The 10,817-nt window shown below is 48.3% G+C and overlaps 1 protein-coding gene across 2 annotated transcripts in view; it reads right to left on the minus strand.

Annotated features, from left to right (window-relative positions):
- Positions 1-9,948, minus strand: part of DDI2 (DNA damage inducible 1 homolog 2) — a 53,636-nt gene extending 43,688 nt beyond the window's left edge. The window contains exon 1 of one of the 2 annotated variants that reach the window (XM_063594641.1): positions 9,572-9,948. In XM_063594641.1, coding sequence (XP_063450711.1) covers positions 9,572-9,709 — 138 coding nt within the window. In that variant the 5' untranslated portion in view covers positions 9,710-9,948. The remainder of the gene's footprint in view (positions 1-9,571) is intronic. The other variant, XM_063594644.1, reaches the window with a different exon arrangement.
- Between the last annotated feature and the right edge of the window lie 869 nt (positions 9,949-10,817).

Consider the following 10,817-nt stretch of genomic DNA (forward strand, 5'->3'; position numbering starts at 1 on the left):
CACATGCGAACTGAGGAACATGAGTTCTATCCTTGCCAGTAACTCCCTGTGAGGGGCATGACACTCAGCAGGTCCAGACCTCACCCTTCCCATGTGTCAAGCAAGCAGGTGGGCTAGATCATCATTACAGCTGTCCCTTCCAGTTCTCTCTGCTAACATTATCATTCTATGTTTCCTTACAGCTTTCATAGTAAGGTTACCTGAAATAAAAACTGAAAACACAGCATTTAAACTGGAAAAAAAGTGATTATGCCATATCTGCTCTCAGAATTTTTAGACATGAGGAACAGAACAGGAAAATGAGTTCCTACCAAAATCAAATTCTTCTGAATATGAGCATATTTGTAGGCCCAATTATACAAGTTTTATGCATGACTTGAAAAAAAATACTATTAAGTTCTTAATGCTCAACTCGCTGAGTTAAAACACATTTCAGATCTGGTATGATGGCTCATGCCTGTAATCCTAGCACTTGGGGAGGCTGAGGTGGGAGCATCACTTAACCCATTTAGGCCAGAGGTTGCAAATTTTTTTTTGTGAAAAAATCATACCTTGGCAATGACCTTGAGTAGTAGGATATAACTCCCACAAGCTTAGCGTTCCATTGGAACGCTAAGCACAAATGGGTTAAGCCCTGGAGTTTCAGACCAGCCTGGGCAACATAGTGAGACCGCATATCTAAAAAAAAAAAAATTTTCTATAGCCAGCCATGGTAGCATGTGACTGTAGTCTCAGCTACTTAGGAGTCTGAGGCAGGAGGATTGCTTGAGCCCAGGAGGTCCAGGCTGTAGTGAGCTGCGGTTGCACCACTGCACTCCAGCCTGGGGCAACAGAGTAAGACCCTGTCTCTTAAAAAACAAAAACAAACAAAAAAAGAACCACATTTCAACAGACTGCAACTGTCACTCCCATCATCCCATTCACACACCCTTATTTAAACACAAATTTCACAGTAAAAGTACATCACCATCAACACAGAATTTCAGCAAAACAACTGAGAGTCATATTATAACTTGTGAGACTGCTTGGAAAAAACACATAAACCAGAAGTGATGAGCGTCACAGGTTGAGGTGTGCAACAAGAAAAAAGAGGCATGTCAAGAAAAATGGCAGGTAGGCAAGCTCTTACAGCATAGCATCAACACTGTGAAGCCACTGTCAACAACCTACTCTTTAATTTTCCAGTTTCAGAAATTCAACTATCAGTATATTTAGAGATACATGAACAGTCTCCTGGGAGCAGAGGCACATTTTAACGGTATTTATTTATTATTTTTTTTTGAGACAGAGTCTCGCTCTGTCGCCCAGGCTGGGGTGCAGTGGCGGGATCTCGGCTCACTGTAAGCTCCGCCTCCCGGGTTCTCCTGCCTCAGCCTCCTGAGTAGCTGGGACTACAGGCACCTGCCCCCACAAGCGGCTAATTTTTTTTTTTTTTTTGTATTTTTTGTAGAGACACGGTTTCACCATGTTAGCCAGGATGGTCTCGATCTCCTAACCTTGTGATCTGCCCGCCTTGGCCTCCTAAAGTGCTGGGATTACAGACGTGAGTCACTGCGCCCGGCCACTAACTATTTATAAGAGAAAATTTATTTATTTACAAGGAGGAAGCAAACTCAGGAGAATCAAAATGATCCTATGCAGGCTGGGTGCCATGGCTCATGCCTTAATTCCAAAACTTTGGGAGGATGAGGTAGGAAGATCATTTGAGGCCAGGAATGCAAAGCCAGCCTGGGCAATACAGCAAGACCCCATCTCTAAAATAATAATAATAATAAGCCAGGCATGGTAGCATATGCCTGTAGTCTCAACTATTTGGCAGACTGAAGCAGGAGGATCACCTGAGCCCAGGAGTTCGAGGTTGCAGTGAGTTATGATTGTACCACTGCACTCCAGCCTGGGCAACAGAATAAGATCTTGTCTCTCCTCTCTCCTCTCTCCTCTCTCCTCTCCCCTCTCCCCTCTCCCCTCTCCCCACGGTCTCCCTCTGATGCCGAGCCGAAGCTGGACGGTACTGCTGCCATCTCAGCTCACTGCAACCTCCCTGCCTGATTCTCCTGCCTCAGCCTGCCGAGTGCCTGCGATTGCAGGCGCGCGCCGCCACGCCTGACTGGTTTTCGTATTTTTTTGGTGGAGACGGGGTTTCAATGTGTCGGCCGGGCTGGTCTCCAGCTCCTAACCGCGAGTGATCTGCCAGCCTCGGCCTCCCGAGGTGCCGGGATTGCAGACGGAGTCTCGTTAACTCAGTGCTCAATGGCGCCCAGGCTGGAGTGCAGTGGCGTGAACTTGGCTCGCTACAACCACCTCCCAGCCGCCTGCCTTGGCCTCCCTAAGTGCCGAGATTGCAGCCTCTGCCTGGCAGCCACCCCGTCTGGGAAGTGAGGAGCGTCTCCGCCTGACCGCCCATCGTCTGGGATGTGAGGAGCCCCTCTGCCTGGCTGCCCAGTCTGGAAAGTGAGGAGCGTCTCTGCCCGGCCGCCATCCCATCTAGGAAGTGAGGAGAGCCTCTTCCCGGCCGCCATCACATCTGGGAAGTGAGGAGCATCTCTGCCCGGCCGCCCATCGTCTGAGATGTGGGGAGCACCTCTGCCCTGCCGCCCCGTCCGGGATGTGAGGAGCGTCTCTGCCCGGCCGCCCCGTCTGAGAAGTGAGGAGACCCTCTGCCTGGCAACCGCCCCGTCTGAGAAGTGAGGAGCCCCTCCGCCTGGCAGCCACCCCGTCTGAGAAGTGAGGAGCGTCCTCCCTCCTCGTCCGGGAGGGAGGTGGGGGGGTCAGCCCCCCGCCCGGCCAGCCGCCCCGTCCGGGAGGTGAGGGGCGCCTCTGCCCGGCCGCCCCTACCGGGAAGTGAGGAGCCCCTCTGCCCGGCCAGCCGCCCCGTCCGGGAGGGAGGTGGGGGGGTCAGCCCCCCGCCTGGCCAGCCGCCCCGTCCGGGAGGTGAGGGGTGCCTCTGCCCGGCCGCCCCTACTGGGAAGTGAGGAGCCCCTCTGCCCGGCCAGCCGCCCAGTCCGGGAGGGAGGTGGGGGGGTCAGCCCCCCGCCCGGCCAGCCGCCCCGTCCGGGAGGGAGGTGGGGGGATCAGCCCCCCGCCTGGCCAGCCGCCCCGTCCGGGAGGGAGGTGGGGGGATCAGCCCCCCGCCCGGCCAGCCGCCCTGTCCGGGAGGTGGGGGGGGCGCCTCTGCCCAGCCGCCCCTACTGGGAAGTGAGGAGCCCCTCTGCCCGGCCAGCCGCTCTGTCTGGGAGGGAGGTGGGGGGGTCAGCCCCCCGCCCGGCCAGCCGCCCCGTCCGGGAGGGAGGTGGGGGGGGTCAGCCCCCGCCCGGCCAGCCGCCCCGTCCGGGAGGTGAGGGGCGCTTCTGCCCGGCCGCCCCTACTGGGAAGTGAGGAGCTCCTCTGCCCGGCCACCACCCCATCTGGGAGGTGTACCCAACAGCTCATTGAGAACGGGCCATGAAGACAATGGCGGTTTTGTGGAATGGAAAGGGGGGAAAGGTGGGGAAAAGATTGAGAAATCGGATGGTTGCCGTGTCTGTGTAGAAAGAGGTAGACATGGGAGACTTTTCATTTTGTTCTGTACTAAGAAAAATTCTTCTGCCTTGGGATCCTGTTGATCTGTGACCTTACCCCCAACCCTGTGCTCTCTGAAACATGTGCTGTATCCACTCAGGGTTGAATGGATTAAGGGCGGTGCAAGATGTGCTTTGTTAAACAGATGCTTGAAGGCAGCATGTTCGTTAAGAGTCATCACCACTCCCTAATCTCAAGTACCCAGGGACACAAACACTGCGGAAGACCGCAGGGTCCTCTGCCTAGGAAAACCAGAGACCTTTGTTCACTTGTTTATCTGCTGACCTTCCCTCCACTATTGTCCTGTGACCCTGCCAAATCCCCCTCGGCGAGAAACACCCAAGAATGATCAATAAAAAATAAAAAATTTAAAAAAAAAAAAAGATCTTGTCTCTTAAAAAAAAAAAAAGAAGAAGAAGAAAACTGCAATTGGAACTGTCTAATTTCAAAGCCCATTACTCGAGGAGTATCATATACAGCTTTCCCAAACATAACCCTAAAGTGGCCTGGTGAATTAGCTGGGTGATTTTAACAAGTACTACTAAGCCATCCATTGCCACTAAGAGACTCTATCCACCAAGAGGATCAAAATACTGTCCACTGCTCAACGCATCCCCATGCCCTGGACATGAAGAAACACCACCAACTGCCCGCTCTGACTCCCACTTCACAGATGCCATACTTCACTCCATCACTGCTTAGTTGCCACAATATTTCCTCAGCAGACAATAGCATTTTTTAAAGGAAGGCAGCATGATCTAACAATAAAAATGTAAAATCTAGATAACCACCACATTGAGCATGTCTATGAAATATGAAATGTTGCTTCAGCGCCAATTTCCTGGAAACACTAGACTGAAGAACCTGGGTGAGGAGCACACGTTCCTCACACTGACAAAGCAGCAGCTGTGCTCCATTTTAGTCTAAGGACATAAATGAGATCAACTAAAGCTTAGCTAAAATTGTAATTGCCACAAAGAACTGATTTCTTTTTGTTTAAATAGGCTTAAGAGTCCAAGAAAGAATTATTTTGCAGCAAAAGTCCCACAATAAATCCATGTGATCTTCCAACCAAACATTCAGTATCTATTAGACATGGCTTCAAATCTCTACCAATAAAAACAAAAGGGGATCCGCTGCCGGCATTCTTGATCCTTCCACCATTCATGTTACCCAACTCAACAGCTACAAAGCCCAAAATTCAAGTTTTGCCAGTTATAAGAACATACAACAAGAAAATGTATACAGCTATGAGTCTTAATCAGCAAAACTGGCACAACTGCTGGTACTTACTCCAGAGGAGGCACCCCAGAGACTGAATTATAATCTTAATCAACATTTAACAATAGACTAATTAATAAAACTTCAGAACTTTTAAGCATGAGGTCAGGTGTTTTCTGGTCTCTGAATGAGAGCCTTCTATTAACAAAAAGCTTAACAATAAATTTCTAGCATTACAAAACATAAACTGGTAGGCCAGGTGCAGTGGCTCACACATGTAATCCCAACACTCTGGGAGGCAGAGGCAGGAGAACTGCTTGAGGTTAGGAGTTCAAGCCTAGCACTGGCAAGATCTCGTCTCAAAAAAAAAAAAAAAAAAAGTCGCAGCTACTTGGGAGGATCCCTTGACCCCAACATGTTGAGGATACAGTAAGCTGTGATTGCAACACTGCATTCCAGCCTGGGCGAGAGCGAGATCCCATCTCTAAAATATAAAGAATAAAGATAAAATAAGGACCATAAACCGGCCACAAAACATTTGGAATTACATCTGAATGGCTTCATAATAGTATTACCATTAATCAAATACCCAATATCTACCAAGTTATCTACATATACTACCCCATGTAATAGCCAATTTGACTTGTATAATCTAAATTTACTAAAAACCTTTCAAAGACTTTATGCTTTTGATCTGGCAACTGCATATCTAAGAATTCATCCTGAGAAAACAGAAATGGAGGCTACAGTCTTAAGTATATGGCTGTTCATGGCATGTTACTTATAACTGCTTCCAATTTTCCCCAATATTATGCTCAACAAAAGGGAGATTGCTAAATTACAACACATCTATATGATGGTATATTATGTAGCCTTTAAAATTATCAATTTGGGGCCGGATGCGGTGGCTCACGCCTCTAATCCCAGCACTCTGGGAGGCCAAGGCAGGCAGATCATCCGAGCTCAGGAGTTTGAGACCAGCCTGGTCAACACAGTGAAACCCCCATCTCCAAAGAAAACAAAAAAATTAGTCAGATGTCGTAGCATACACCTGTAGTCCCAGCTACTTAGGAGGCTGAGGTGGGAGGATCACTTGAGCCCAGGAGATTGAGGCTACAGTGACCTGCGAGCGCACTACTGCCTAGGTGACAGAGCGAGACCCTGTCTCAAAAAAACAAACACACAGAAGATAAAATAGTGGTTTACAAACCACAAATCATGCTGTGTGCATTTCCAAGATCATACAATTACTGCTATTATTTGCCTTTCATTTGAGGGTCCTTGTATGTTGTGCCTACTTTTCCCATATGCCACCTACAGAGGTAAATTATCATGTTTCAAAACTATGAAGACATTAATTTAAAGTGAAGCTAAGTTCTGATAACTGTTTGAAGTTCACCCAGGCAAGTCTGCATCAAAGCATCAAACAGAGCCATGACTGGCTTCCAAGCCCACACTTCTATTAAGAGACAGAACATGCCCAGCTTTAATCACATGTACAAGTAGAGATGGCTTGTTCTAAATTTGTTATCACTGCATTGTAACTACTATAATCAGACTAGAGCTGTTAAAAATTAACACCTTTTCCAACTATATGCTTATTTGCAATTGACACTCAGGTGAAAGACTGAATTCTAAACCATTGATCACCAATGTAGGGCAGCCATGCAAGACAATTCTTTAACGGTGGAGGAAGAAACTGAAAATATTAGAATTTTCATTTCCATTTATTTTAGTTCGTCCTTCCTTAAGTTCCATTTTGTGTGTGTACAATGTTACTTTACAGATAATGTATTATATATGCATATAATGCACGTTATATGTATTATATATGCATATAATGCACGTTATATGTATTATATGCACATGTGGTCATATATAATGTATACAACGTATCAGTTCATGTATATAATGTATTATATACATAACAGAAGCATAATCTGAAATATTTTACTGATAGGGATACAGGAATGAAAGTTTGGACACCAGTGGTGTGGACACACAGTGGCAGGAAAAAATAGCCAGAACATAAAAATATATATATTTCCTTGAAGAAATGGAGTCAGAAATGAGAGGTGAAGGAATGGGAATGGAGAATGTAAACAAGAGGAGTTAAACAGTCTAGGAAAGGAAGGGAAGATGAGTAATATGAGAGAACCCTGGGAGGTAATGGGGGGGGGACACTCAAGTAAGTAAACATGATATATTTATGGGTAAAAACTATAATGATGTTTACTATTATGATTTGATGAAAGGAAATGACTCAAGTGTCTAGGGTGGATCCTGTTCCTGCCTGATGGGCAAGCAAGCAAGTGAAAGACAACCGACCACCAGACACCTTAAAATAGATACTGTGTTGTCAGGTTACAATGGAGCCAACAGAACAGACTGGAAAAACAGGAGCTGTTTATGGCTATCTAATACAGGCTTAACACCAGTTGGAGCCCAAGTTTCTATATGCTAATTTGGCTTGGGAAGGAAGTAAATGCCGAAACATTGACGTAATGAACAAGAAATAATTTGGAGTTAGCCTATGTTCAATTACTAAGGTATTCCTAACTTTACCAACTGGCAGAGGGCAATGTCTGGCTGACCACACAATAAATCGTCCTTTGTGATGGCTGTAACAGGAAATTTAAGTCAATTAAAGGGGGTGTCAGGTATCCCTTTGACTTAAATTTCTTGTTTCAGCCATCACAAAAAGTGCAGGAATGGAAACAACCTCAACCTCTGTCTTTTCCCAAGCCCTAACAACAAAACCAATTTACATTTTAATTCCTTATTTTCCCTACCAGCCGGTGATCATAACCAGGGTAATATAACAGCTAGAGGAAAAAACAATTGAAAAAGCCACTATCGGGCTGGGTGCGGTGGCTCACAGCACTTTGGAAGGCCGAGGCGGGCAGACCACGAGGTCAGGAGATCGAGACCATCCTGGCTAACATGGTGAAACCCCTTCTCTACTAAAAATACAAAAAAATGAGTCGGGCGCGGTGGTGGGCGCCTGTAGTCCCAGCTACTCGGGAGGCTGAGGCAGGAGAATGGCGTGAACCCGGGAGGTGGAGCTTGCAGTAAGCCGAGATCGCGCCACTGCACTCCAGCCTGGGTGACAGAGACTCCGTCTTGAAAAAAGAAAAGAAAAGAAAAAGCCACTATCAAAAATTGAAGAGTTGTCCGGGCACGGTGGCTCACACCTGTAATCGCAGCATTTTGGGAGGCCTAGGCGGGCAGATCACTCGAGGTCAGGAGTTTGAAATCAGCCTGGCCAACATGGTGAAACCCCGTCTCTACTAAAAAAAAAATTACAAAAATTAGCCAGGCGTGGTGGCGCGCGCCGGTAGTCCCAGTTACTCAGGAGGCTGAGGCAGGAGACTCGCTTGAACCCGGGAGGCTGGGGTTGCAGTGAGTCGAGAACGCACCACTGCACTCCAGCATGGGCGACAGAGCAAGACTCCGTCTCAAAAACAAAAACAAAAAAAGAAAAAAAATTGAAGAGTTGATTTTCTCTATTTAAACAGTCCTTTCCTAGTTCTCCACATGAGGCATTCACTGACAGAACTGGTTCCTGAGCTTTTGTGGATTAACTTTTTAAATTCTTTCTGAACAGCTTTATGCCAAGGTTCTAAAGTTCACATTGTGTAAAGGAATCATACTTCTGAACAAAGTATTGACACGTGTTTACCATAAGACAGCAGAACAAGCTGCAGTTGGGCAATCGTTTTGTAAACTATTTCATAACTGCAGTAAAAAATCAAGATTTACTTGATGGAGACTTGGGAGACCTCTATAATTTTCTTAATGTTTAGACTATTTCCTCCAGGCTAAATTTATTAAGTCATGATCTAAGTGTTTTAGTGTAAAGTTTACAGCGTTAGTGTCACCGATTCTGTTTGATAAAGACTAGGGGCAGCCCCAAAGCATTTTGAGAATTACTTTGCTTAGTTAAAATATGAGAGGCTGAACTTCTTTCCAGCAAGCTGAGTAGGGAAATGAAACCACCAAACAGCACTGATACTAGGCCGTTTCCAAGCAAATATCCTTTTAAAGCATTGAGCTTTGAACTGACCCAAACTCTGAACTGTGACCTGAAAGAAAAAGGGCCTTCTGGCTTACTACCAGGGTAGAACCGAAACAAACAAACAGCTTGAGTTGAACCAATAGGTACTGTTTTTCAAAAGAATTTAACCAGAAACGCATGTGGTGGGTAAAGAGCATTTCCAAAGACCCCAAAATGAGGTAGTGCAAGTCTTAAACTTTTTCTTTCACCGGAAGTGCAAATACGTGCATTTAAAGGTAAACTGCGTATATTTAAGCAGAAACCCTCTCCAGAAAAAAAAAAAAAAAAAAAAGCAGAGGAACATCTATCTACCACAGTGATCCAAACTGGTATTTCTGGTTTGTAGGATGTATGAATCCTAGCAAACCCACGGCTGCTTCTGAGGTCCACAACGATAACCTACACTCGGGATTAGAAAGAGGGAAGGGCCAAAGAGCCAAAGGTGGGGAGGGTTAGCGCTGCTCAACAGTCCACGCGCCCCTCACGCTGCAGTGGGTGCGTCTGCGGTCAGGTTCTCCGCTCCCTCTCCTCGTACCCCACCCCATGCTCGGAGTGTGTGAGGGCAGCTACTGATGCCAGCTCCCCAGCTCCTGTCCGGATGCGGGGGTGACCTGAGAATGGCTATCCTTGCTCCCCCCAGCCCCCAATTCTTCACCAGTAGCAAAGGGAGGGAGTGGGGCCCCGAGGCGGGGAGGGCTTAGCTCCGGGGCAGGCCCGGCTCGCTGCCCGGCGTACCTGGCTCTCGGCTGCGGGGATGCCAGACTCGAGCTCGCACAGCGCGCGGAAGTTGTGCAGCTCGAAGTCGGCGTCGACCTGGAGGGAAAAGGTCACCTCGGAGAGGTCCCTCCGCACACAGTACACGGTGAGCAGCATGGCCCGGGCCCGACCCGGCTCGGCCCGGCCCGGCCTGGGCGCGGGGCGCAGGGGAAGAGGCGGCGGCGTGGCCTGGCTGGTGCTGCGGGAGGACGGCGCCGGCTGCTCGTTCGCTCGCTCGCTCCCTCCCTCACACACGCTCAGTGAGTCACTCCCTCCCGCCCTCACTAGCAAGCACGGCCGCCGCCACCCGCCTGCGAGTCCGTCTGCCTGCCGGCCTGCCTCCCACGGCTGCCGCCAAGCGCGCCGGCCGCCCGGCGCCCCGCCCCGCCGCAACGCGGCTGCCGTAAAGCCCGCCTCGCCTTCCCCGCCTTCGCAACGCAGCGGGGGGCGGGGCCGGGAAGAGGAGGAGGAAGCCAGGAGAGGATAGGAGGGGGAGGAGAGGGAAGGGGGCGTGGAAGAGGAGAGGGAGGAAGGGCGAGAAAAGGGGAGGGAAGGAAAGGAACGCGGAGAAGGAAATCTCTGCTGACTGGTTGACTTAATGACAGAAGTCTGTGGAGGAGTCCCCGGTCTTATTTATTCACCGAACAGGCATTGATTAAGCGCCTACCATGTGTCGGGCGCTGGCGATGCAGAAATGAATAAAAAGATAAATCCTTCTCCGTAACTCTCAATCTAGTACAGGAGTTAGTAATAAAACATATTTTTCGAGGTAGAAATTGAGGCTCCGAGAGAGTAATTCACTTCCTGTCTTAGTGATTTAGGATTGAAACCAAAATCATTACCCTCCCTAGTCTACAGAAGCCAGTTGGCTGTGGCCCACGCCTACCTCCCCAGCCCCTTCTTCCGAGCTCTTCCCACATTCTCTGCCCTTCCAGCCACATAGGTCAGTTCCTCCAAGGCTCCATTCCCCTGTCTTGTAAATAATTTTCTCTCTACTTGGACTGCGTCTGTTTCCTAGCCCTAGCAACTCCTACCACCTAGCGCAGTGCCTTTTTGGGCACAGCTTAGAATCTACTCAATAAATATTTGCTACTTTAATGGCCTGTTTTTAAGGCACATAGCTGATGAGTGGTAGAGGCCCAGAACTAACGTGTGGATGAGTAAGAAAACCAAAACTGAAAGATGAACTTGTAATGGATGCCAGATTAGCATCTTTCCATTTACT

This window comes from Pan paniscus, chromosome 1 (genome assembly GCF_029289425.2).
Source record: "Pan paniscus chromosome 1, NHGRI_mPanPan1-v2.0_pri, whole genome shotgun sequence".
In the NCBI taxonomy this organism is placed as follows: domain Eukaryota; kingdom Metazoa; phylum Chordata; class Mammalia; order Primates; family Hominidae; genus Pan; species Pan paniscus.